This window comes from Anoplopoma fimbria, chromosome 14 (genome assembly GCF_027596085.1).
Source record: "Anoplopoma fimbria isolate UVic2021 breed Golden Eagle Sablefish chromosome 14, Afim_UVic_2022, whole genome shotgun sequence".
In the NCBI taxonomy this organism is placed as follows: Eukaryota; Metazoa; Chordata; class Actinopteri; order Perciformes; family Anoplopomatidae; genus Anoplopoma; species Anoplopoma fimbria.
The window spans coordinates 19,164,413-19,191,924 of NC_072462.1; the positions used below are offsets into that span (position 1 = coordinate 19,164,413).

At 40.6% G+C, this 27,512-nt stretch overlaps 1 protein-coding gene across 1 annotated transcript in view; it reads left to right on the forward strand.

Moving 5' to 3' along the window:
- The window catches only part of LOC129102170 (ankyrin-1-like), a 67,979-nt gene extending 41,103 nt beyond the window's left edge, over positions 1 to 26,876 (forward strand). The window contains 34 exon segments of the mRNA XM_054612182.1: positions 369 to 467; positions 604 to 702; positions 1,184 to 1,282; positions 1,445 to 1,642; positions 1,764 to 1,862; positions 2,073 to 2,171; positions 2,447 to 2,644; positions 2,752 to 2,850; positions 3,422 to 3,520; positions 3,730 to 3,828; positions 4,729 to 4,821; positions 5,039 to 5,111; positions 5,292 to 5,312; positions 6,653 to 6,776; positions 7,023 to 7,086; positions 7,482 to 7,594; positions 8,839 to 9,063; positions 9,627 to 9,781; positions 10,070 to 10,281; positions 12,172 to 12,376; positions 12,473 to 12,569; positions 12,670 to 12,898; positions 13,866 to 13,994; positions 15,534 to 15,653; positions 16,127 to 16,163; positions 16,166 to 16,210; positions 17,306 to 17,380; positions 17,466 to 17,597; positions 17,780 to 17,938; positions 18,722 to 18,793; positions 24,819 to 25,497; positions 25,615 to 25,750; positions 26,251 to 26,322; positions 26,808 to 26,876. Of these exon segments, the coding sequence (XP_054468157.1) occupies positions 369 to 467; positions 604 to 702; positions 1,184 to 1,282; positions 1,445 to 1,642; positions 1,764 to 1,862; positions 2,073 to 2,171; positions 2,447 to 2,644; positions 2,752 to 2,850; positions 3,422 to 3,520; positions 3,730 to 3,828; positions 4,729 to 4,821; positions 5,039 to 5,111; positions 5,292 to 5,312; positions 6,653 to 6,776; positions 7,023 to 7,086; positions 7,482 to 7,594; positions 8,839 to 9,063; positions 9,627 to 9,781; positions 10,070 to 10,281; positions 12,172 to 12,376; positions 12,473 to 12,569; positions 12,670 to 12,898; positions 13,866 to 13,994; positions 15,534 to 15,653; positions 16,127 to 16,163; positions 16,166 to 16,210; positions 17,306 to 17,380; positions 17,466 to 17,597; positions 17,780 to 17,938; positions 18,722 to 18,793; positions 24,819 to 25,497; positions 25,615 to 25,750; positions 26,251 to 26,322; positions 26,808 to 26,876 (4,524 nt within the window).
- The last annotated feature ends 636 nt before the right edge of the window (positions 26,877 to 27,512 follow it).

A 27,512-nucleotide genomic window follows, 5' to 3' on the forward strand; every position in this document is an offset into this window, starting at 1 on the left:
TCAATCAATCAAGATGGCCATAGTGATTGTCTTGCGTCTATTGTGATTGATTCTATTGATTTACTTTTATATGTTTAATCTACTCATCTATCATGATATTTTGGCTCATAGTTTGTTCATAAAGGGGATGCAGATTTATTTTTACTTAACTGTAGTCATGCAAAAACTTAAAGGGAAAAACAATCTTTAATGTTTGCTTTAGAGTTTCAGTCTGTATTCATTTAGCGATGCACAACTTCAGACAGTGACCAAGGCTGTAGGGAGTGAAATTAAAGTAATGCTGTAAAATATTAATCGGAACAATCTATGGATCAAAAGGCATAAAGCGATTGTGGCTTCAGGACTTGAACTATTTTCTCTGTTTCCAGAATGGCTTCACACCTCTCCATATTGCCTGCAAGAAGAACCACATGCGGTCCATGGACCTGCTGCTTAAGCACTCTGCTTCCCTAGAAGCTGTCACAGAGGTGAGACGATGCGACCACCAGAGACCGCCTCTGAAAATGAACAATTAGCCACTCTTTAAACAAACAGGAAAGTTTTCACCCAAGTGGCATTCATGAGCCTTGGTGACCTTCTCTGTCTGTGTTGTTTTGTGTGCAGTCTGGTCTCACTCCTCTTCATGTAGCAGCATTCATGGGCCATCTGAACATAGTAAAAAACCTGCTCCAGAGAGGGGCTTCACCTAATGCTTCCAATGTGGTGAGAACACCTTTTTCCACTCCAACACTGAACAAGTCCTTCGTAATTTCTCTTCTTCTTCAAACTCTGTCCAACATTGTCAGTTTTTATGTTATTCACATTCAGATGTATGACAAAGAGTTACCTCTCCACGTGTTCACATTTTAAAGAAAGAACAAATTCTACAATAAATTCAATAATTAATAACTTGAAAAGATTCATTTTGTTGGTCAAACATCTAACAATTACCAATAATTGGATTGAGTCTTTGCTAGCACAGAAAGCTAGAGCTGTTCAAAAAGCTATTGCTTAATGAGAATTAATTGTTTCTAAAATGATTGATATTAATAGACTGCCCTGAACTTTGGGCCCTGATACATGGGTTTTTACTACTTTATTACTTTGTTTGCAAACTGAACCTGTCACTGTTCAGTAATACGTGCAAGTAGCATACTATTATGTAATTTAAATAACCTGGTCGACCTTCATTCATCTACACCAGAAAGTGGAGACTCCCCTCCACATGGCCTCCAGAGCAGGACACTGTGAAGTTGCTCAGTTCCTGCTGCAGAACGCAGCACAAGTGGACGCCAAGGCTAAGGTACGAGCCGTGTAGTCTTCATTTAGCCATCCCAACAATAAATAAACAAATGGCATAACAAGTTGAATAAAGCCAGCTTGTATTGTTAATCATTTCCCACTACTTAATGATATCAGTTTCCCTGTTTAAAACATAAATTGACCTCTTTCTCTTTGTGCCCAGGATGACCAGACACCTCTACACTGTGCGGCCCGCATGGGCCACAAGGAGCTTGTCAAGCTGCTTCTTGAGCACAAGGCCAGCCCCGACTCAGCTACAACTGCAGGCCACACACCCTTACACATCTCTGCACGTGAAGGACATATCCACACTATTCGAATCTTGTTGGATGCTGGGGCACAGCAAATCAAGATGACAAAGGTAAAGAAATAATGGTTTCGTACCCATTAATGCTCTATCACTGCAGGACGATTTTAGCCTCAACTGTCGCAACGGCATTGAGTATGATATGCAATAATGACAAACATTTTCTTTTGAGCAGAAAGGCTTCACTCCCCTCCACGTGGCCTCTAAATATGGGAAGGTGGACGTGGCCGAACTCCTTCTGGAGAGAGGGGCAAACCCTAACGCAGCTGGGAAGGTGAGACAATCTGTGCTTCATGTTCAGTTCAGCTCGCTGAAGTTCACAAAAAAACTCTTACACTTGTAAATAGCAATCCAGCATGAAGGTTGTGGATATTTGTGGATATCAGCTTTACAGTATGTGTTTCATATATACATGTTTTTTGTGTGTGCGTATGTTTGTGGGTTTATATACGTGTACATGTGTATGTGTGTGTTTGTTTAACAGAACGGTCTGACACCGCTTCATGTGGCCGTCCATCACAACAACCTGGATGTTGTTAGACTCCTGGTCAGCAAGGGAGGATCTGCACACAGCACTGCCCGAGTAAGATGCTCACATATGTGTGTGCACGTGCTCGTACATAGGCAGGCATACACAGCATGCCAAACCATCGCTGACACACATACAAGAAACAGGTCAAATGAGTGCATGATACCTAAACATACAGTAACTTACATGACAACTTTTGTACTCCAAGACACTCTATCACCATGACGGCATTCAATTTTGTATCTAAAATGAAACAAGGACAGTGCTAAGAAAAGCGATGCCCACTCTTGTGTGTGTGTCTGTATGTCATTGTTTGTTTCTCCTTACAGAACGGCTACACTTCCCTGCACATAGCGGCCAAGCAGAACCAGATCGAGGTGGCCAGTTGTCTCCTGCAGAATGGCGCAACACCAAATGTAGAGTCCCTCCAAGGCATCACGCCCCTACACCTGGCGTCACAGGAGGGGCGGCCGGACATGGTGGCCCTGCTCATCTCCAAACAGGCCAACGTTAATCTGGGAAACAAGGTATAATATTAGAAAGGTTCTAAAGATATCAATCCCAGATAATTATTTCACGCAGCTTTTCAACCTCAAAAACGACCCTTTCCTTTGCCATCCTTTCTGTCTTTTAGAATGGGTTGACCCCTATGCATCTTGTGGCTCAGGAAGGTCATGTGGGAATCGCTGACACATTGGTCAAACAAGGAGCTTCTGTTTACGCTGCTTCACGGGTACGTTACACAGTACCTCTGGTACACAGGATATTACTATGTAAGATGAGTAAATAGATGACACTGATTCAGCTTATTCCACTTTTCCGACGGAAACAGAGTTACAATAATGATTGATTAATAAATAATGTAGTAAAAATGAGCCTAAATGGGCCAAACCTACAGTATGTTAGCATAGTCGATGGGCTTTTCTGTTATTTACAATTTTTATTTATTGTTAATCTCAGAGTTAGATGGTTTGCCATGTGGCTAGCTTGAGAATTCTCTGTCTATCTTGGAATGAAGAAGTGGATAGCAATTTGATATAGCTTCAAGCTTTTATTAAACAAATAACTGATAATCTATGAATATTTAATTTACAGCATATGGTTTTGTCACACTAGCTCATTAGTGTTCAAGACATTAACAATCTATATAAAATATATCTGTTACCTTTAAGGCAACATAGAAATGGATTTAGTAGGTGCTGAGCCTTCAATTCTGCATCCTCACATTTGTTTATAGGCATAAAAAAGCCTTGATGAAGCCACTGCACAGCAGCTTATAGTCTCTTTCTCTCTCCGTGTCTCAGATGGGCTACACACCCCTTCATGTGGCCTGTCACTATGGCAACATCAAGATGGTGAAGTTCCTTCTGCAGCAGCAGGTTCATGTGAATAGCAAGACAAGGGTAAATGATTTCTGTCTCACTGGTATAATATGAGTAGATTTAAATATATAGATATAGATATATGTGCCTAATGACTAACTGTGTGTTTTTGAAACTTTATTATCACTTTATTGCTACATTGGTATAGTATTAGCATTAGGTGCCAAATCAGAGATGGAAATACTTTCTTTGTTTTTTGTCTGACCATCCTTTCTCTTATTTTTCTCCAGATGGGCTACACCCCTCTGCACCAGGCAGCTCAGCAGGGCCACACTGATATTGTCACGCTGCTGTTGAAACACGAAGCCCAGCCCAATGAGATTACTTCAGTGAGACACCTTGAGGAATACCTTATCCTGTTATAAACTTCCTCTAAACACTTGTCATTCCCTCTTGTCTGCACACTGATTTCTCTGGGCAAACATGCTTTTATAGATAACGGGAAAACAAATAAGTAAATGACTCTTTGAAGGCATGCCTTACACCTGATATATAACATGATATTAATAACTTGACACACATTATTTAGTAAAACAAATAAGAAACATAATTAACATTCACGTTACTGGTTGACCGTTATTTCTACCAGAAATTGACCAAGCTACTGAAAATATGCACATGGTTCAATATATTGTACTGATATATCAATCTACTGTAATACTGCCTCAAGTGCATCACGTATGGTAGGGCCAGTAGGATTTTGTTCCACTGAGATTCTATTATGTGATGCATATGAGTATCCCCTTGTCTCCAGTGACCATTCATCATCCCTTTATGCAGATGATACTGTTATATATTTGCAATTTGTATTATTTTCCCCTCTTGATATTGTTACACTTTCTAACTTAAATAACATATTGCTAGTTCCACATTGAAAGTCATCCTACCAGAGATGTAATAACACAACATGTTTTTTAATATTTAGATTTTTCTGATCACACAAGTAATTAATAAGGTGCTGGACGAGTAGTTTGCAATCTGTAAATTGGCAATGACTTTCAGTCTAGACATCAGTTCAGTATTTCTTCTAAAAAAACATTTACATTTATTTGCATTTTGATATAAAGTTAATCAATTAAGAGGTTTATCACATTATAACATTGTCCACGCGAAATAACAGATGTCGTGAAAATTTAGTTTTTTAAGACTTCCCACAGAAAGAATGAAATGCTTCAGTTAAAAATTGATGGAGATACATTTCTTTATGTTTCTAATCTTTCTCCGTACAGAATGGGACATCTCCCCTGGGTATTGCTAAGCGGCTCGGTTACATCTCTGTAATTGATGTCCTCAAACTGGTTACCGAGGAGTCTGTCTCCGCGGTGAGCAACACATCATGCATGATTCACATGGTTACGCCAGAAAGCAAAGAAGTAGCCTTGACACACTGTGACTAAGATGTTCAATCATACAATTGTCTTGTCCTGATCGGGTTCAGCTCCCAAACCTGCTTGCAAAATAATTCTGCATTTTTCTTCTATTCTCCCTCCTCTGACTCTGTCATATCTCTCTCTTACAACCTCCTTCTGCTCTACACAGATCACTACAGAGAAGCATCGGATGAGTTTCCCTGAGACAGTAGACGAGATATTGGATGTTTCGGAGGATGAAGGTAGGCTATCCGATTTATTTATGTTATCAACTGTACAGCTTTGATATTTAATTTTCAGCCCTGTTTTGCTTTTTTGGTAGAAGAAGACTGTATGGGAGGTACTCTAACACATCAAAGTACCACCATGAATTCATATATGTTGATGACTGTTTATAACATCCTTTTCTGTTTGTTTTGTAGGGGTTGCCCAGCTAACTTTAGGTAGGATTGTGTCTGTATCTCTGGCTTGTCCGGTTCGGTGGCTAGTGAACTTGTGCCTTCATTGCAATTCTCATTTTCTCTGTGTGTCACTAATTGTCTTTTTAATCAGTTTCTCTGACTCTGCTCTCAACTCCAGCCCTGTTTGCTCTTCTCTATCTTTATCTTCTCTATCTTTATCCTCTCCCTCTTCCTTGGAGATTTATTTTAAAAAATGTGTCAGTTTTTCATCAGCATGTAGTCACGACATTTCCTTTTTACCAGCGTTCAATGCACATCTGTTGGTGGACTCATTATTGACAGAACTCCTCTATGTCTGCATTTAAAAGACAAGCGGCTCCCTTCCAGTCGAGCCATTATGAATATGAGTGCTCCTACTTTTCATAGGCTTATTGATCAACAAGCTAAATTACACACATGCTGTCCCCAAGCTGTGACACTCCACACGCACAGTTGCTGCTTATGCAGACGTCTTTTTGTTTTGAAGAAATTCATAATTAAATCTAATCAGTGTAATTTTTACAACACATATTTTGAAGGTTTTTTTCACGCAAACTTCATTTTTAATCTATCTATGTCGCTCTTGTTGTTGTATATTTGTATTGCTTTCTCTTCTTTAACATCTTCTGTTTACCTGTACAGCTTGTACTAATGAATGTTTAAATGTCTGTGAACCACTCTGTTTTGTGAAGTGGTTTATCATTTAATATTGTTGTTTTGATTATTATTATTTCAATACCATTCCTCCTTAATAATTTAGCTATTTTCTCCTACACAGAAACAACCATCACCACATGTGATTTCATCTTTAATGGGCATGCTCACTAAAAAAGCTGTCACCAGGTGCCTTGCAGTTTGCCGTCCATGCAGTGTCTTAAACTGTGTTAAACTTCACTGTCTTTCCAACCTTGTCTTTCACTCCTTTAATTTCCATTTGCTCTGGTTGTTGTTGGTTTAACTTCATTGCTCAGACTAAAATATTTGATATTGCTTTGTGGCCATTTTTTTCTGTGGATCTAATGAAGGTGAAGGGATGGGAAGGATGGTGGTGTAACTACTACCACCAACACGGCTACTTACATCTATTGAGTGTCACATTAAAATATTTAAAAAAAGTCAAAATGGGGAATTCCATTGGTATATTTTCTTATTTGAAAGAAATATGTATTTTATGACTGAGTGGAAGAACTTGAAGCTGAAGCATCAGCATCATTTTGCCATGTATTTTCCCGGTCTCGTCCTTTTCTCTCTTAATTCTTTATGTGCAACCTGTTCTTTGCCAGTTTTTGTTGTTTCCTCTTTGCTCCTTTTCCACCTTTCTTACCTCTTTAATTTGCCTACAGGAGACGAGTTGCTCGGGATGGATGGAGCACGCTATTTGAAGCTTGATGACTTCAAGGACCAGGACGATGACTTCCTCTCTCCAAAGAAAAGCCTTAGAGACTTTGAAGGCGGCCTGGGAACCACGTAAGTCATTGTGTACTCACTTTTCTGCATTTGTGTTGCCCGGTAAATGGTTTTGATTTATGTTTAAGAATACCTAATGTAACAAATGTTGTTAAGTGGAAATTAATGAGTCCTTGAATGTCTGGCATAGTTCATTAACTGTATTCATGTTCTAAATTATGAGAAAGATGAGATCAAATTATCTTTATTGCAGAATAATAGTAAGCTGTTTCTTTTCTTACATTATTCTCACTTCCTCTCCTACAGGCCGTATTCTCCTGCTATTCCCAGGATCCCTTGCGTGTCCCCAGAGACTGTACTGCTGGATCAGGTAGGCTTAGCTTGTGATGTTACAAGGATGAATTGAATTTTGTCAGCATTTATTTCTTTATACAACCGAAGACAGATATTAATTTGTGAGAAAAAAAAAAAAAGTATTCTGACATTTATTTTTATCTCTTCTTTTGGTTTCTGTCTCTTCTATTAGATTGTCTCCTCTTGATCTGGTTTCCTCTCTGCCTATTTCTGTCTATCATCGTCTCTCTTTTCTCTCACTCAGCTCATTGAGCTGTTTTTTTTGCCACCTTCTCTTCTCTCTCCTTTTTTCGGCCTATCTTATCGCTGTCATTCCCTCCAGCTTTTCTCTGCAGTAATCTTTTCAGTCATGGTTATTTAACTGCCTCTCAATTTTTTAACGCCCGTCTCTCCCCCCCTCTCTGACCTTAGCACACCCCCATCCCCCTGCCAAAGGAGTATGATGAAGACTCTCTTATCCCGAGCAGCCCGGCTACAGAGACTTCAGACAACGTCAGCCCCGTGGCCAGCCCTATTCACACTGGGTCAGCTAATAAAACAGTTTGCTGCATGTTAATCCTCATATTATGTAATACTAAATTATGGCATTTTTTTGATGCTGCTTGTCAGGGTTATCATAATGAGGGGATTTTTGGCAATATTGCAAATGTTTTTGTTTTTGCAGAAAAACAACTACGTTTACAGTGCAGAATGCAGGCAGAGATTTTGTGAAAATCAGTCAAAGACTACTCTGAATATATAATTTAGACTCACATGTATAGTATGTGAGAGACAGTGGTCTCATTTGGGCATTAGACATCTTGAAATATTTTGATTAAATAATAATTGCTATGTTAGAAGTGACACACCACAGATTTGAAGGGAGTAAGCATTTTCACAAACTCACAACTGAGAATGCTGCACTTTGCAGAGTCATTCTTCGTCTTCTATGAACACTGATCATTGCTGATGTCGTGACACCCATGATATCAGACATCAATGAATGCCAAGTCTGAACCACAGATTGTCCACCCACAACACCACTTCCTACAGTGCTGGCAATTGCCAAAACAATATTACAGATACATTTTTCTATCAAATTGAACCTAGGATCAATACTTTAAACTGGATAAGACATAAATGATCATGAACTATTTAGACTGTCACTGTGTTTGCACATTGTTTATATTGTTATTGCACAAGAACACGTCATTAAGGTATTATTTAATTAAGTATGCTTAGTCATAATTCATGCACAGCACAAAGAGTCAGCAAATAATACACAGAACATAAAGTTAGTTAAAGAGAGTAAGAAAAGATGAACTCCTGAGAAAAAAGTCGCCCTGCCACACACACACACACACACACACCTCATTATGAAGCTGCCTGTCTAATGCTAGATCCAACAGCATGTGACTCTTTTTAAAGTCTTTTCATGTCATTCTTGCTGCACTTAGTGGCCACTCCAGATGGCCTGTCTTCCCCTGCCATAGTAAGACAATCAAATGAAAAGGGCACCCACATAGTGAATTGGTGTCTCCTTTATGAAACACTCTGAAACCGACAGAGACAAGATCAATTCTAAACACTGCTGAATGAACCACAGATGAGTAATCCTACTTTCTCATTCAGTGGAAGATTTTCCCTTAGGATCGACCAGTATTGATTGCTACATTTTATATTAGTTAGTGCTAAATACATCTTGATCATAATAACATCAAGTTTAAAGGTGATTAATTGATTATCTGAACCTTTTCATTTAATTATTCTTTCACTGCTTGACTCTCAGCTTCCTGGTGAGTTTCATGGTGGATGCTCGAGGAGGCTCCATGCGGGGCAGCAGACACCACGGCCTGCGAGTTATCATTCCTCCTCGTACCTGCACTGCACCAACACGCATCACCTGCCGTCTGGTCAAACCTCAGAAACTGACCACGCCTCCTCCGCTGGTGGAGGGGGAGGGGCTCGCTAGCCGAATCATCTCCCTAGGGCCGTCAAGTATGCAATTTCTTGGGTGAGTCAACTTTGTTATATTTACTATTTAAAAAAAAAATTATAATTTGTTTTTAATTTGGTCAGCTTTATGGCCTTTATGTGCATTTATGTTTGCTCATATTATCTATCTGTGGGCAATATTTGAATGAAAGGAATGAAATGTTAAATACCTGAAATGTTTTTCTGTTAAATTACTTCTTGTTCAGTTTCTTGAAATGTTCATTTTCATTCATTCGTTTTAAAGGTATTTAGCAGTTGTCAACTCAAACATCAAATAGAATTAAGAATTACTTGCACTGGATTTGTTTAAGAAAATGGTAATAATGTGCTATGTTTTGTTTCATTTGAAAATAAATTACAAGCTGATGATTATGGTGCATTCTAGTGGACATTAATAGGTCTGTATATCTCAGGGTAATGCTGTACATTAGGGTATAATCCTAGAAACTATATTGGAACAGAAAAAAATTGGCTATTGTTGATTTTTCTAATAAGGTAACACATCAAACACAAAATCATAATGCTCTGTGTGAAACCTGAGAAAAAACCCGCCATATTGCAAACATTTTTTGTCTTTCACAGCCCAGTAATAGTAGAAATCCCCCACTTTGCCTCGCTGGGACGAGGGGACCGAGAGCTTGTGGTCCTCCGCAGCGAAAATGGCTCAGTCTGGAAGGAACATCGCAATCGCTATGGTGACGAAGTGTTGGAAACTATCCTGAATGGCATGGATGAAGGTCAGTGTGATGGGAATGAATGGCCGTCAGTCAGACCTTGCACATTTGCAGATGAGTCAGTCATATTCTTGATGCATGACCCTGGAATTGCAAAACATAGTTACAGGGAGGGATACTTTTTTATTGAAAGGTTGTCAAAGCAACAATACAAAAGTGCACTTTTTCTCACCTCGACATGTGTAACTTGCATTCTAATATTTACCCTCCTCTCTTTACTGTTCCCTCTGTATCTAATTATGCTATTTCCTTCCTGTCTTCCTCTTCACTCCTTCCTCCTCTCCTGTGTAGACTTGGAGAGTCATGACGAGCTGGACAAGAAGAGAATCCGTCGGATCATCTCCACTGACTTCCCCCTCTACTTCGCTGTGGTCTCCCGCATTCAGCAGGAGAGCGATCTGATTGGTCCAGAGGGCGGCCGGTTGACCAGTAAGCTGGTGCCCCATGCCGAGGCCATCTTCCCCGAAACGGCCGTCACCAAGAGAGTGAGACTGGGGCTGCAGGTAAGAAGAGGAAACGGAGAGCGTTGTGTCTGAGCTGGAATGATGAAGAGGAGAGGGAATTGCAGACATGACATGACAGATCCTTTACATTCTTCATTATTGCCTTTGGGGTTTGTTATTTGGCTCGTAAAAGAGAGGACGTCTGGTGCTTTTCAGAAATTACTGAGGACAGGTGTTTGAATTACGAAACAGCTGACCCTCAGTCTGTGACTCAATCGTCTATGCCAACTGCAGGAAAATATGCACGGCTGTTATGGTTAATGGTTAAACTATTCAAAAACAGTGGTATGGTCCTTTATGATATGAAACATCAACCTTTACCTGTTAAGTCGTGGTTATATATAGGTTTAAACCCCCCTAAACTTGGTTTTAATTTTTTTTATAATTTCTCTCTGCCAACTGCGCCATTTCAGTTTGTGCTGCATTCAGTCTCTTGGAGTTGAGATTTGATACATTTTATATCCTGAAGTAGATTTTCTGTGTGTTTAACAAATGGCAAACATGAATATGAGTTGTGCTAGCAGTAACTGAGATTGCAGAATCTTGATTTTTGAAGGAAGGTCATGAATTGTCATTGAGTTGTTCAACTATGACAAGCATCTATTTTAGATTCAGTTTTGTTTATGATGTCATTTTCCTGCCATTTGGTATAATCATTAGTTTCTGTTGATTTAATGACAGTATGTATTTGCTTCCGTTAATTCATCATGGAGAACACCAAATTTGCTTTTGCTGGAACTGAATTTAAACCAACAGCTACCTCAAACATAATATTAAAGGAAATATTAAAACTCTAAAGCACTATGATATTCCTTAGAAACTGTTTACCAGTACTAGAAAATATGCACGGTTGTAGTAAATGGCTAAAATATTCAAAAACACTGGTATTGTCCTTTATGATTTGACACATTAACCTCTTCCTGTTAAGTTCAGGTTATATCTAGGTTTAAACTTGTTTTACATTTTCTAATAATTTCTCTGTGACATTTTAATATTCATGACTATATCAGCATAAACCAATGTTTTATATATTAAACAGTGATTGAGAAAAAGGGTTTCCAGGGCCTTTAAAGTACTACATGACGTGAAGTTTTACAATTTAATACATTTGCCCAGAACTAGACCTGAGGCTTTTCTCAGCCTGTCATATCATACTTCACCGTTTCTAAATTAGCATTTGCAACATGTGGTGTCTGTCCTGCCAAAAGGGAGCTTTTGGCTAATGTGTGTCTGACTATCACTCATCCAGACCTCCACAGACACACATATGGGAACTTTGAAAAAAGGTCATGCTGACCTTGCTGTCTCTTTTCACCCAACACCTCCGCTTGTTTTTTTTTCTTCATGACAGAGATGTTATGATGGATTATGGGTTCTACATTTTAGTTATTTCGGTCTAATCGGCGTTCATTGTTTACATCTTCTGTTGAAGCACTGATTTGTCACAGCACTGATATTATTTAAGGAAACTGCATGGGTCTGAGTTTTGCTTTGCCTTATGCTGCTCTGTTTATGTTTTTTTATCCAGCCATTCATCACTCCTCAGTTGCCTGATTTAAGTTGTGAGCCACACTGACCGAGCTGATGCACTGATCTGAGTTGGGTCAGGTGTGAAATATGAATTGGTTGCATGTGTGAGTATGGCTGTGAGTTTGATATTTCAGTTAAGTGCACTCTGTATGTTTTTTTGTATCCCCCTTTATTTCTATTTCCTGCTTTTTACTTTCCTTTTGGATCACCTTTACTTACTGCAACTTTTATATTGTGTTTGTGCTTGAGTTTATCTTTCTTTTATGCACCCAGCCTTCTTTATATCCATATCCTTTAACTGTCTTTTTTTGGCATCCTGCTTTTTAATAAGCTTTTACCCCGCCACCATTTCCACCGCAGGCGCAGCCCATCCCTGACGAAATGCTGACTCGGCATCTCGGTAACCAGGCGACCTTCAGCCCAGTGGTCACCATCGAACCACGCCGACGCAAATTTCACCGTCCAATCGGGTTGCGCATCCCTCTGCCACCGTCCTGGCGGGAGAGTCCTCGAGATGCTGGGGAGGGTGACACCACCAGCTTGCGCCTCCTCTGCAGTGTCATTGGTAGGACACACTTCAATTCTGCAAAAGGGTGTATGCAGGCGTCTGTTACCTTGGTTATCAGGGCATGAGTGACACAGTGGGGTTGTTTTGTCTCAGGTGGCACAGCACCAGCTCAGTGGGAGGACATCACTGGAACCACCAAGCTAATGTACGCCCACAACTGTGCCAACTTTACCACCAATGTTTCTGCAAGGTGAGCACCTGAGCGGTAATCAAGACAAATGCGACATCAGTCAGCTCGTGTTCCCTGCTCTCTTGCACTCTTCTTATTTCTCCTCTCCTACGTTATCCAGATTCTGGCTGGCAGACTGCCCACGCACGGCAGAGGCAGTGACCTTTGCCAATTTGCTGTACCGGGAGCTGATGGCTGTTCCATACATGGCCAAGTTTGTTATTTTTGCTAAGATGAATGAAGCACGGGAGGGACGCTTGCGTTGTTACTGCATGACAGATGACAAGATGGACAAAACACTGGAGCTGCATGAAAACTTCACCGAAGTGGCCCGCAGTCGAGACATTGAGGTCAGCACAGTGGCAATGGAAAGTGTTGCCGAGGTTCAGAAAGGGAAATGCGTTGCAGCAAGCTAGTGGCTGTTATGGCAACCTCAAGCACAGTTCCTGTAACTGGCCAATTGATTTTAAATATATGTGCGAATCATTTATACAATTTGAACTGAATCATGGCTAAGTCATAGTTAATACATAACACCTAATTAGCCAGACTCATTTCAATAGTATGCCAAAAATATTTAGACACCAAAAAGCATAAAACCACTTGCATACAATGCTTCTGTTGATGTATGTCAGGCTAAAAATGTAAGTTAGTGAAAAAGAAGGTGCAGGCAGTTTATGAGCGATCAATATGTTGCATCGGGGTGTACCACCTGATTATTTCGGAGGGTTCGGGACTTAAAAAGGTTGAGAACCGCTGCATTAGAAGATGCAAGAAAATAAGCAGTTATTTGTCTTTGCATGATGAAAAGAAAGACAATGCATGATAACACTATCGCTGGCATTGCCCTCGAAACCTCCCCATTTCGGGACGCATGATCCTGCAAGTCGATAGTTTTCTGCAGTACAGAGGAGTTGGAGTTTGTGTCTTATGAAATCACAAGGTCAAATCTTTCTCAGACTCCATTGCTGATATAATTTATCTTCTATCGGGCTGCAACCACAAGCTATTTTCACGATAATTCTTTCAATTTATCCATAATCCCAATTCTGAGAAATGTCAAAAATGTAACGTAGATGTCCAAATACCCAAACATATTTAGATTACAATGATATGTGACAAAGAAAAGCAGGAAGTCCTCTCATTTGAGACGCTGGAATCAGAAAGAATTGAAATTGATTCAGAAGTTGTGCTTGAAAAATGACGATTAACAAAATAGTTGCTAATCTTTTTTCTGTCGGTGGATTTATCGTTTAATCGACTAATCATTTCGTCTCTGATCTTTGATACTTAACATTTTTGTGAAACTTCCCACAGCTGATGGAGGGCATGCCACTGCACCTTGAGTGTTCTGGGAACCTGGTGCCCATCAGGAAGGCCACCCAGCAGCCTCGCAGCTTCAGCTTCCAGGCCTTCAGAGACAACAGGCTGCCAGTCTCTGTCAAGGTCTGTCTCTACCTGACTGTTCATATGCCTGCTTTTCTTTCTCACTCGCTACATATTCATAGAGTACTGTGGTCTGTGCAGCTGTTGGATTCACTGTGTCAAGGATCCTCTCGGCCAGTTAGTCAGTTTCCCTCCTGATCACCCAACTGCTGATCACCCACCCAAACAACCTGTTCATATGGTGTTTTTTGTGTGCTTTTCACTGTCATGACTATCAGGCAGTCTCTCAGTTTGTCTCACCGTGAGCATGTTAAGGTTTAGATAACAGCACAGTGCTGTGTACTTCTCATCTTGCAACACCCCACTAAGAAAGTACGTTAAACCTGAAAAAAACTGTAAAATTTGAATAATTTTACTAAACCTTTAAGTCTAATCTTAAGGTTAAGCTAACATATGAACATCACTATACATGATATACATACAGTATGAAGATATTTCAATAAAGATTATTATTTTTGATAATTTTAACATATTGAAACATTTCTTGATCTGTGTATGTCTGTCTGTCAGTCCATTCTTCTTCGTGGATGTCCAATTGTCAAGCATTCTTTCTAAACAAATGACAAGTTGAACATGGTCAAACTTTGTCCCTGGTTTTTGAGGGTCTTTTTGTATTTGAAATGAATATGTAATAATAATACCTCCCTAATATGTATTGGTACACTGTTTGTCAAAGTGTGTCCCTTTGGTTACAGGTGCATAGCTGTAAAAGTAGTCATTTTCTTGCCTTTGTTTAACTTCTGCATTTTATTCATGTTGTTTAACCCCGCTCTCTTGCACAGATAACTTGTCGGTTTCCATACTGTGTGTGCTTTTTCATGTCTGTCTTTTCGTATGTATTATAATATTCATGTAATTATTTATTATGTTTGTTCATTTTATTTGACAATCCATCTATTTGTCTATCATAGTCTTTATGTCCATGTGTGTCTGACACACTACTGTCCAGCTAGATGACTACTTTGATAAATATCTCTTCATTATGATGTAGCCAAGCAAACAAACAACTTACCTACCTACCTGTCGACTCTCTTGGGTAATTGTTTGCATGTCCTGTGACTCCCTCACTTTCTCTGCCTGCCTTCCTTTCTTGCGGCCTTGCCTGTCTGTACGTGTCTGTCTCACTGTCTCTCTTTCTCTCTCTCGCGGTCACTCTGTAACTGTCTGGTCTGACAGACGTCCAGGTAAAATGTGCAGGTAAATCTCTCCCTCTCGCCTGCTTGTGGACTGCTTCCATCCCTGTTTCCCCCTGCTTCTCGTCCCATGTTACTGCGCCACATGCTCCAGACATTGTGGAGGGCTCTAATACCCGTTCTGATCTTGTTTTTCTTCCTCCTTCTCTCTCTTTCTCTCTTTCATTCTCTTCTTTTCCCATCTGGTCTGCCACCTACCTTTGCTCCATCTATCTTCACATACTCCTTATGTTCACACTTCTCTATTCTCTGTCTGGCTTTTTCCTCCATTTTCTCTCTCCACATTTTCCTTCTTCTACGCTCTTTCTTTCTCTTTGCCTCTCTGTCTGCCATTTCTCTCTGTCAGGTCAGAGATAGTAACAAGGATTCCACTGGGTTTTTGTCCTTTCTGCGGAAGTGCACCAAGTACGAGGACACACAGCACGTACTGTGTAACCTAAACATAACCATGCCGCCCTGTGTCAAGGTAAGGACTTGCTTGCAAACACCTCGCCATGGCAAACTTTTGTTTTTGAATTTCCCTTGATGTTCATTTGCTTGATGAGACAGATGTCGCTTTGTGACATACTCCAATTAAGAAGTCAGTTTTTCTTAAGTTTTTCCCTATAGTATAACATTAGTATAACATTACATGCAATAATGACATTTATTTCCCAAGGAGTTATTAAGCTGTTGGACTGACGAAGATTTCACTTGTGAACTGCCGTGCAATAAACCTGAATTATTTTAACAACATGACAGTCTTTTGGAAAATGACCCCAATGACCAAAAAGATAAAAGTCCAATCTATTGCTACTATCAGATGCTCATATTAATAGTCTATAGTGCAAATGTTCTGCGGGCCAAACAGTGGGCTTTACAAGGTTAAAAAATGCTACATTAATTTCACTTCAGACAGTATAATTTAATTATCATTTTCTTTTTATATTTATTTTTAAGGTTGTCGGAAGTGAGGAGCGCAGGCGAACATTAACCCCCTCGCCCTGAGGGAGCGCTACAGTGCACTGAACGAGCCGGGTGTGGGTGAGTCCTTCGCTGCCTGACCTTCAGCCCTCTCCCCATTTATAAACAGTGGAGACGGGCACTGAATGTTGCACCGCCCCCTTTACCCACAACCCTTTGCTTCCCACTCTGCCCTCTCTATTTTCCCCTCTCCGTCTCTCGTGCACGCATGGCACAAAGACCTAGCCTTGGATGCAATGCACTGCTCTACAGTATGCCCCAGAGTTCTTTTCAGTGCAGTTAGATTAATTAATATTGAATGTGCGAGCAAATGATGAGCAGCCTTCCCGAACACAACCCAAAATGGCACCATGGCACATGGCCTTTTATGAGTGTCCTGGTAGCTATGACAACAGTTGAATGACTTCTGTGATTGGTTTGCATGGCGCTAGTGTCTCCACTGCGATTTCCAATGGCATGGCTGCAGGTACCATTAGCTTTAGCACTGTAGCTTAGCACTGAGAATGGGCAAGGACCTCGCAGTGGAGCTAGACAGAGGAGCCCTCATACTGATTGGCCTGTGGTAAATGAACAGAGTCAAGATGGCCGTTTGGGTTGGTTTAAACGTTGCTAATGGCGGACAGTGGGTTGAAGAGGAAAAGGCCTTTTCTGTCTATCACACAGCGCTGCTACATTGCACCTCAGTCCCTCTGTAATAGTTACTGAATGCTACTTTGATTGGTGGGACTAGCACCTGAATGAACCCCAAATTCTACCCCCCCCCTGCCCATATGGTGTGTTAACCCTGAAGGTTACTTGGACAAAAAAACAATGTTGTGGGTATTGCTTATTTCCTTCAACAGAGCAATGCTTTGTCAAGGTAAGTTTTGCTCTTAAAAATGAAAAAAAAAAAATGATTCATTGAAACCAAAGGGGAAAAAACATATTTTAACAGCTGTCTGAAAGTATTTGAGTAGTTGTCAATTACACATTTGGATTGTCCAAAGTTGATATTATCCATCTACCAAGTTCCAAATTAAACGTCAGCTGGACTTTCCAAATAATTTTTGACTTAGACAATCCTATTAATTTATTTCAATTAGGGTTAGGGATACAAGCTACAATTATTTGTCTTGTTGACTCTGGCATTTTTTTTTTTTTTCTTCTTTCATTTAGCCACAGTGAACGCCATGGAGAGGACTGAGATCAAGATCAACATCATATCAGAACAGCTCGGTTTGAGCTGGGCAGGTTAGTGATATGAAAGATCAAACAAGCTTCTACCGTATCCGTCTGTTTATGTGTTTTTTATCTACTTGAACTGTCCGTTTGTCAGAGTTGGCACGTGAGCTTCAGTTTGGCACGGACGACATCAATAGGATTCGTGTTGAGAATCCAAACTCCCTGCTGGACCAAAGCTCTGCACTGCTCAACCTGTGGGCCAGCAGAGAGGGCAAAAGGGCCAAGAGTAAGTCCGACACTACTGCACATCTCTGAGAATGTAGCTGCTCATAGCTTATGTTCTAAGAAGAAGAATAATGCTCTATGACTTACGATCTTTCTTGACTTCCCTGTCCTCATGCACATGCTCCTGTGTGGGTCTCTTTGTTATCTGTCTCCCACCCACCCCTCCATGTGTTCCCCTCTCAGTGGAGAGCCTGTACACCGCTCTGAAAAACATTGATCGTGCCGACATTGTAACATCTCTGGAGGGTCAGGCTCCACAACCAGCGCCTGGTTCTTTAGAGGAGGGTGCCTGTCAACTCGGTGACCGCGACTCCACCCTGCTGTCCCCCAGTGTCCTCAATGGTAAGATGCAAAAACACGTCAAACATCACAGACAGACATGCATTTTTCAAACCGGTGTACTTATCAACGAACACAACATTAATACTGCAAAATGTGCTAAGCTCTAAAACTTATATTGTATTGTAAACAACACCTTGTTACCTTAAAGCTAATCTATCACCAATGAAAGAGCGTTTCCCTTTATTACTATAGAAAGTTAGGCATCCATTTGTCTTTAGAATTTAAATTATTCCCCATTGAAGCTAACAAAGTTTTGACGGTGATTATACGATGAAATAAATATTGAACAGATTGATGTTAAGCTTGTTTGATTGTCCCAGGATGATTTGTAATGATCAGAAATGGAAAGTTTAAAAGAATTTCCTGCTTAAGCAGAATTTGGAAGGAAAGTTAATCAGAGGCTCAGTTAGTTCAATTATCAAGTACAGTATTTGGAGTATTTGGTAATATTTCCATGTATATATATATATAAATATAGGAAATCAGAATTAAAAATACTGAATATTACAAGAATATTTACTATATCTACTGAAAAAACAAATAAGTCAAACTCCATATTGACAGTGTGATTCTACACTTTATTCACAACTATCAGGATTTATTTACTTAAACGCTTTTTTTCTGTAAACAAATGTATTGGTCATAGTCAGCACTACTTAAAATCTGAGACATAATTCTTCAGCTCAGTAAGCTGTTCTCATTTACTTTCCACCTCTGAAACCCTCCCCTGCTTCCAGTGAGTCTGGGTAACAGCCATTTACCTTGTTTCTGTTGTTCCACAAGAGGTCACGGACAAAAGGCCAACGCGCCTAGTGCGCAAGCCACGAGTTATTAGACCCCCGTTTTTCAGAAGGGGTAAGTTGAAGGGAGCTCGGGCTGCATGGTGGTTTGCTCATGACATGTACATGATGATGATGATGATTGATAAGGAATCTCAGATGATGTTTTTGAGGCCTGAGCAATGGTGTCATTCTCCCACCATGAACCTGCCGGCCTTTTGCAGCATGCACTAACACCGCCTCTGTGCATTTTCCTCACTGGGGCACAAGTCATTTATTTTCAGTTTTTCACACCTCATACTTGAGCCCTGAACATGACGGTACTTATTGTTCCAACTTAATATGAGAAACGAGGATAACTCCCTTTTGCTCTTACTGATGTTTTTTTAAAATAGCCATCGACTTAAGGCCAAATGAGCCAACACTTAACACATGGGTAATTTCTGATAATCAATTAAGGATTTAGAGATTGTTTCTATTACATGTGTGTACGTGTGTCTTTGTGAGTGTGTGCACACATACATACGTGTGTGTGTGTGTGTGCATACACTTGTGTCTGGGATGGATACACTACTCAAAGTGGTGCTAGTACACAGATGATAGTGTGCTCTGGGCCTTCATACCTTGTGTCTTTCCCTCACTCTATATTTCTGTCTATATTTCTCTTTCTTTCCCTGAGAACAAAACATAATACAACTTCTGACGAAGCTTGATTGACCGCTGACACTTTAACGTTACTGCGATGTTCGAGCGGTCTGAAATTGTGTCTTTTGCTCAGGACTATCTCTCTCTCCGTCCTTCTTTCAGTCTGTCTCTCAACCTGTAACATGTCATATCTGCTGCCCAGCCGCCCTGCTCCTCCTCCTCCTCCTCCCCTCTCCTGATCTTCCTCCTCACAGTTCTTCCGACCTCTGACCTCATATATGACCTCATGTTGACCTCTGGGCCTCCTCCTTCTCTTGTCATCTTATTTTCCCGCGCTCCTCCCTCGTTCAGTCGAGCAGGGACCCTCTCCTCCTCTCTCAGTCCAGCTCTGTGTGTGTACTACAGTTTGTGCATGTGCATGCTGAATGCTTTGCTGTTACAGTATCTGTTTTGTGCGTGTGTTTGTGTGAGTGTGTTCCAGACCTGGGCTTTAGTTATTAGTGGTTAAATTTGTTAGCATTCAAGAAAATCAAGAAAATTTACTTCAGTTTAGTTCAGCTTGCAAGGAGTTATATGTATGGATACTATATCTTGTTTTTATACAAGAAGTGTTTGAATTGCCTTGCAAGATATAGTAGTCTCAGTTTAATAATTTATTTTATCTAGTTACATATATCATATCATAACATTTTTACCAAGGTCTACTTCAGAGGACTTTTGTCTGTACCGTGACTGGGACTGAGTTTTCCTGAACAAAATAAAGTTTGCTGTTTGCTGTTTTTGATTGCAATATCTGTATGTGCATGGCATGCTTTCAATGTATGAAGTTTCCTTCGCAGTCTTAAAATGTTTTCTCTGTTCAATGGGTGTATTTCAGTTTTTAATGCAATATTAACAATCAAATGTGTTATTTTTCTTTACCTGTAAAATAGATGGTGTGTTGTTTAATGCTGCACTGTAGCACATAGTCAGCTGGGTAGTACATAATGTTCAATGTACAATGTTGCTGTGACAGGATGTCTTTCATTCATGGGCAAACTTACTACATCTAAATTATTCTCAATGTTCGATAAATGGGACTCTGCATGGTCTAGGTTTTACACCCTTTTTTCTCTTAATATAGAAATTTCAACATTAAAGCTGGAATAGGAAGTTTATTTTTTGTGTTATAGGGCAAATATTCCATGATAAACTTTCAGCATATTGTAATTGAAGTGGTACCCCAGTTTGGGCAGTTTTCTGGAAAAACTACCAACATTTTAAAACACAACCCTCATTCTGCAGCATTCCTCTCTCCTCTATATGCACGCAATGTAGACAGTAACCCTGGCTATAACTAGACATTGATTTCAAATATCATCCCCATCGTGATTGAAGTCCTGATGCCGTTATCAATAGGTTAGTCTTCTGCTAACCCTAGCCGACATGAATGCTCCACAGCGGTGAGCTCACGCCAAGGCTAAACTATTGATGAGATAGAGAGGAAATGTTGCTAATAGTTTAGCCTTCTGCTAACTTCTGCTAAGAATGCTAAACTATTAGCAACACTCCAGACTTTTTGATAAGTCTGTCTTCCTGTTTTGGGTTGCTTGGCGATCTAGTAAGTTGTTACCGTTGCTTGAAAAGCAACTTTTCCTGCAGGATATTCCGCCGTTAAATCAGCTTTTCACCAAAGGGACCTGCTTGTCATCTGCATTTGTAGAGCAGCCAATTAGAATGCTCTCTTTCTGAAATGACCTGTGATTGGCCAGTCACCCCCCTCTTTTATAATGCCTGAAAATAGAGAGGGTGCAGAAGTCTAGTTTTTCTCTTAAACCACTTGAATTACAATATGCTAAAAGGTTATTACGGGACATTTGCCCAATGATGACAAAAATAGACTTTAAAATCAATCTACATCCAGATTTCAAATTTTTGCCCAAGTCTGATGACGGACTCACTGTCAACTTTGTCTGAACGTTATCTGCCAGTAGGGAAATTTCTGTGAGGTGTGTTTGTGTATTGGTTTGTGTGTGTGTGTGTGTGTGTGTGTGTGTGTGTGTGTGTGTGTGTGTGTGTGTGTGTGTGTGTGTGTGTGTGTGTGTGTGTGTGTGTGTGTGTGTGTGATTATTTCTGTACGTTTTGAGGCTCACCTGAACCAAAAGTGCGTGACCTCATCTATATGTTAATATGAGTGAAGTATTGTGTGTACTTGTGTGTGTGTACAGTGGTGAATTAAGTAGCGTGATGTGCAGTGTGTTGTCTCTTGTTCTTGGTTCGTTTTCTTGTGTCATGACGTTTCTCTGTGGAGATTACTTGTGCTTCACTACATCCTGTGCCTTTGACACCTGTGTGTGTGTTTGTGTTTAAAGGGCAGGAGTGAAGGGAAAGGCTAACCCCAAATCATCTAACTCATTCTAACTCTCATTCTAAATCTGACTCATTCCCCCTGTTCACCTCATTCTGACAACACATCTCATCATCCCGGCCCTGTACCATCCCAGAAACACACACAAACATGCTTACTCACAATTAAGTCCATTAGCATGGAAACTCTGAGAGACATTACTTGCATAGTAAAAAGGTATTTCACCCATTAATACAGACTTTACTGACCTTTACTGAACTTTACTGGTCAGATATTAGTTGTTATGGATTAGTTTTTAGCTACACAGTTCTATTTACAACAATTTGACATGCTTTGAGACTGAAATTATAGTAGAACAGGTGCTGGTAAAATGTATCTGCATCAATTCATTTGACTGGCAGCATTTAGAATCTGAGAATAGAAAATGCAAATGTTGTCAGGGCAGGAAAGGTATATTATTGCACTCACTGTTTTCTTTCCATAGCCTACTGGGTATTTATTCAACTGTTTGCTGAAAAAACCCCGACATCAAACCTCTCCGAGGGTCGAGTTGTTATCAGGTTAATCATGGGCAGTATATAAGTAGCGATGCCTCTTGCTTTCTGTTTCCACAGCCCAACATTACGGTAGTTTTTTATTAATGGGAATATGAACTATAGATGTAGTTGATTTACTGCCTCAAAGTGACATATTAGTTATTGCAATTCATCAGACAGGTGAGCTGTATTAATTGATTCCTACTAACAAATTCCCTTTGATTACCTTTTTCTCTGTCTGGGCATTGTTAGGATAAGGCCCTATGAATACTAATTATGTTTGCTTTGGATTACAATAAGCAATAAATTAACAATGTCAATTTGTAAAAACTGCCTGGAAAGTTCAAATGAAAGGATCGTCATACAACCTTAAGATTGTGCTCACGTTGTACCCTGGGTTGCTCCTTAAGAGCCCCACCTCAGATACATTACTATAGCCTGTTTTCAGATTTTTGTGGGTTTTAACTTGTAAGCTTTATATACATGGGTGACATCACATCTTGGTGCTTCTGTAAGAATTTTGCAAAGTGGTTTAGGACTCTGACGCAGAACAGTGTGAACACAACTTTGAATTTGGGTGAAGTACTCCTTTACTGTTCAATTTCACCTTATATCATTCATCTTAACTCATTGATGCAAAAATGTATCAAAAAACATTTTACTGAGAGTAATCAGGCTATCCCAAATCCAAACCGGTCACATGTACAAAACTGTCAGGGTACTATTGTCTTCAAATTTCACCCAACACATAGCTTATCAGCTTTAGTAAGTATATTATTTTAAATTAAAGGATCTTTTTAATAGTTAGCGTTTAACCATGTCTTATTGTTAAACTTGTTAAACATAATAGATAATGAATGAAAATTGCCATGCAATCAAAGTATTAAACGTTGTGGAAAAAAATGCATATCAAATAGAAAAAAGACTAAACCTAAAGGGCATTTAAACTCAGATAACAAACCTGTTGTTATAATGTATGTACAATAAATAAAGATTTTTAATATGTTAATCACAATCATAATTCAATATAATGTATATTTGTTTTGCCCTGAAAATTCTTGAATGACCAATAATAGAAAAAAGATCACTTAAATGAATGTGTGTTTGTGTATGTCCTTGTGTAATTTGCTAGTGTTGTTGCAATGAATGGCGTGTTGGTAATAGACTCAAAGTAGAACAAATATCTTATGTCAGTGTTAAAAGCATTTTGTTTATACATTGCTTTTTATATTCAAGAAGAGTCTAGATATAATGATAAGAAAGTGGTTGAATAATAGTTTTTGTTAGCGCAACAATGTCATTTAGTTATCTATAACCTTCCTGACTCTAAAGAGGCTCCACAGAATAAAACAAAATAACACATGGTGCAATGTAGACCAAGTTTCAATACTGTAATTTGCCTTAATCGACAGGCATTATAAATTATAAATAAACTATTTTAGCGTAATAGGTTTGTCTAATGTGTTTATGCGTGTGTATGTGTGAGTGTGTGTGTGTGTACAATGACCTTTATCTGGATGCTTGGGATGCAGACACATACAGCAAATGCATGACTATGATCATTTCAAGAGCAACAGTAACTTGCATTTTCATCTGCAGAACTTGCAAGTTGCTGCTGACTCCCAATCAGGAACATGTTGTCCAGGGTTGGAACGATAAATGAGATGTTTGATTAAGTGTTTGGTATTTGCATCACAGCTGCTGGGATGCCTTAAAAAAACCACTTAATCCAATCAGCTGTCTAGAATATTTTTTGTCATTCCTGAAAGAGTGCCGCTCTGCTGGTCAACACTAACAGTTATCTATCTGAGATAGGTATCTTTTTTATCTGAACACACTCTGTGATGGTCAGATATCAAATGTACAGTACTTCCTTTAAGAGTTGTAATTTCATTATGGGCTGTATGTAAATGCAACAGCTTTTTATGAGCATGTTTGCTTATCGGCCTCTGAATAAACTCCAGTAGCAATCATGATACTAAAATCCAATTGGAACACTTCACTCAGATGATACTAATGATGATTTTATATCGTGCCAACCCCACAATCAATATGCTGTGTAACTTTAGCACCACCTTTTTGTACTCTTCTCAAGGAACACAGTTTATGTTCTGGAGATTCACTGTCTTACACGGCAGCAAACTAGAGCCCGTCACCATTCACCTCACAGAGAGTGGGTGATACACCAAAAACCCCTTTGACCCTCACCTAGCTCTTATTGCTGTGTCCCAATGACAATAACCTAAAGTGCTTGAATCAAATCCATAAAACATAAATTAGACACATAACCATTTGAAAAACTAAATTTCAAGTACTGTTCTTGTCCTCTTCCTCTTCAAACTGAAAGTAATACAAACCAATCTCTTTTCACACTAGGTGAAAGATATCTCAATCCTAAATTTGTGGCTTTTTTAAGACTTTTAAGGCTCTTTGTTGGTATATTGGGACAGAGCTGAGCCCCACTGTTTCCTCACAGGATGGAGAAACAGTCGATCCACCACCTCCCCATCCTCCCCCTGGCTATGCCTGCGTGGTGTTAGTCTTTCTCTTGTCTCGCCCCTGTCTTCCCTCAGGTTATGGGCTGGTGCAGGAGGAGCTGCTGTCCCCGGCCTCCATGCAGTACAGCCTGCCCTCCCCGCTGGGCTCAGAGCCCTACTGGCAGGAAGTGTCCAGCCTCGAGTGTGCCCCGATCGCCACCACAGAGGAAGACACATTAATGGAGATGTCGGACGTTCAGGTGTGGCCGGCAGGGGTCAGCCCCTCGTTGGTCACGGTGGAGGACTCGTCACTGGATGGCAGCAGTCGGGCTGACGACTCGGAGGGCGCCACGCTCTCCCTTCCCTACAGCTTGGGTCGCCCGAGCAGCGGAGCCAGCGGGGCCAGTGGCTCCATCATGGAGCTGGAGGAGGAAGAGGAGGAGGAGGAGGAGGAGGAAGGGGAGGTTGAGGAGGAGGAGGCGCCACAGGAGCCGGCAACCTTGCTGGTAGAATGGGACAGGGTGAGGGCCAGTGGCGCCGTTCCCAAGGTCAACCTAAATGGCCAGCTGGGAGGTCAGAGGTTGGATGGGAGGAGAGGGGAGGTCCTCGCAGCAGCAGCAGGAGGAGGAGGAGGAGGAGGAGCAAAAGGAGGAGGTGGAGGTGTAGGGTTGGGTTCAGTGGAAGGGATTTCTGTTGTTACAGGCCAGCAGGTGTATGCCCAGCGGTACGAGATGTCAGGACTGAGTCGGGCTTCGGAGCACAATGGAGATAACCGGTACGTCGGCCATGACTGTAGTCAAACTGAATACATTTTGTGTTGTTTTTTGATTATCTATTCTCACAATGGCTACACATCTAATACTTTCTCTCTCCCCTTCATTTTGCTCTCTAGCGTGGTGGGAGGCGGAGCATTCCAACCCTACTTACCGGACAAGGACTCCGTGCAGGGCTGGGTGGGCTCGGTGTCATCAGGGATGGACGGCGGCGTGCCAGGCTTGCACGTGGCCCAGGAGGCTCTGCTGACTCCGGTGTGTGACACGGGTTACTCTCATGCGCTGCGTGGGCGCCTCCTGCAGGGCACGCAGCCCTTTGACAAGGGGCTGGGCTTCTCTCCCCAGGAGGCGGGCCAGCGTGCTTGGGGACAGGAGCAGAGGCGGGGCCAGGTCAGGTTGCCGACCACCCGCCGCTTCCTGCGCCCGGAGGGGGAACATCTTTGTCCATCCCTTTATCTTTTTTTTTAATGATCAGATTGAATTGATCATTCAATTTGATTTGATTTATTTTTTGCACACAACCATCAAGAAATGCAGTCGCACTTAAGAAGTCAACAATCATCAAAGTTGTTTATTTTGATGATGTCACAGAACTTTAGGAATTATGTGTTGTGAGGCGCAACACATGCGGAATATCTGCCATGTCCAATACCTTTGGTTTTGTGTTACATTTCTTATTGCAAACAATTAATTGTTTCACAAATATGAGTACGCTGAATTGCTGTTTATCTGTAAAATGTGTTATTTTTGTACAGAGAGAGGAGAAAGAGGACTATGCTGCCGAGCCACAGTTTGTGGATGAACACGGGCACACGCTTGCCAGAAGGGTGAGTCAATTGTGCTCTCAGCTTTAACACTGAGGCACATTCACACATAATCACTGTTGACCCAAGCAAATTACTGTGAATCAGTCACATAGCCTGGCACAAAGGGTGGGAAATTAACAGTAGCCACCAGACAAATGTTGGGCAAACGCATTTTGTCCCCAGATTTGACAACAAACCCACTTTGATTATGAGTTAATGATAATACGTAATCTAAAAATGAAAAAATAGACACCCACATAAGATAAAAAACACAATACATAGTTGTACAAAATGAATGTTTGTAGAAAAAGTGAGACATTACCATCATCATTGTCTTCATGTCTTCATGCTTGCACATTTGTTGTGTGTATTTTGGGACAGCAGCGAGCCGCCATGGCTGTCTGGCAAACAGACAGAGTTGCTGCTCTGGTTACATGTAGAGGCTTCAAGCAGTTAACTGGTCCGAGTGTTGTCTCCTTCCCTCCTCCCTCCCTCCTTTACTCCAGGTGGGGGTGGATGTGAGAAAGGGTGCTCAGTCAGCGCAGCGCACCAGTCTGCGGAGAGTTAAACACTGAAATACACATACTGCCCAGTCCTCCAGGTACGGGACACACAACAAGCACTAGTGCATCCCAGTGCTTGGACAGAAGCCTGCATGGCGTCATACTGGACTCTGTTAGAGCTTGATTATCTCTCACATGCTGTTCTTTTCTATTTATGTTCAAATTTAGAACAATAGATTTGGCATCAAGTGCACTTTTATTTGATTTCTTTTGATTTTTTTTTTAGGGCAGGGCCAAGTGAATATTTGCCTGTGTTTTGTGTGTAAATCCTACCTGTCTCTGTTTTCTAGGACCGGAAAGCCACTGCCAAATCATCCTCCACAAAAACACAACCCGTTCGCAGATGGAAATGAGCAAAGGAGGAGAGGAAGAGTAAGACAAAGACTGAAGAAGCGCAAACTACAAAATGACAAAACACAGAATCATCCTCAATGTGTGACCATGGGACACCACAAAATACAAAAGAGACAGAGAAAAAAAAAAAGAGTTCAACTTGTAGTTTTATAACATTTGTAAAGAAAAACATCAACTAGAGTAAGGCATGATTCTTCTTCTTCTTTTTTGTTTTGTTTTTTTACAAAAAAAACATAAATGTCAGTAAAACAACCAAGAAAAAAAAAAAGCAACAAAAAGTGCTTCCTGTGAACT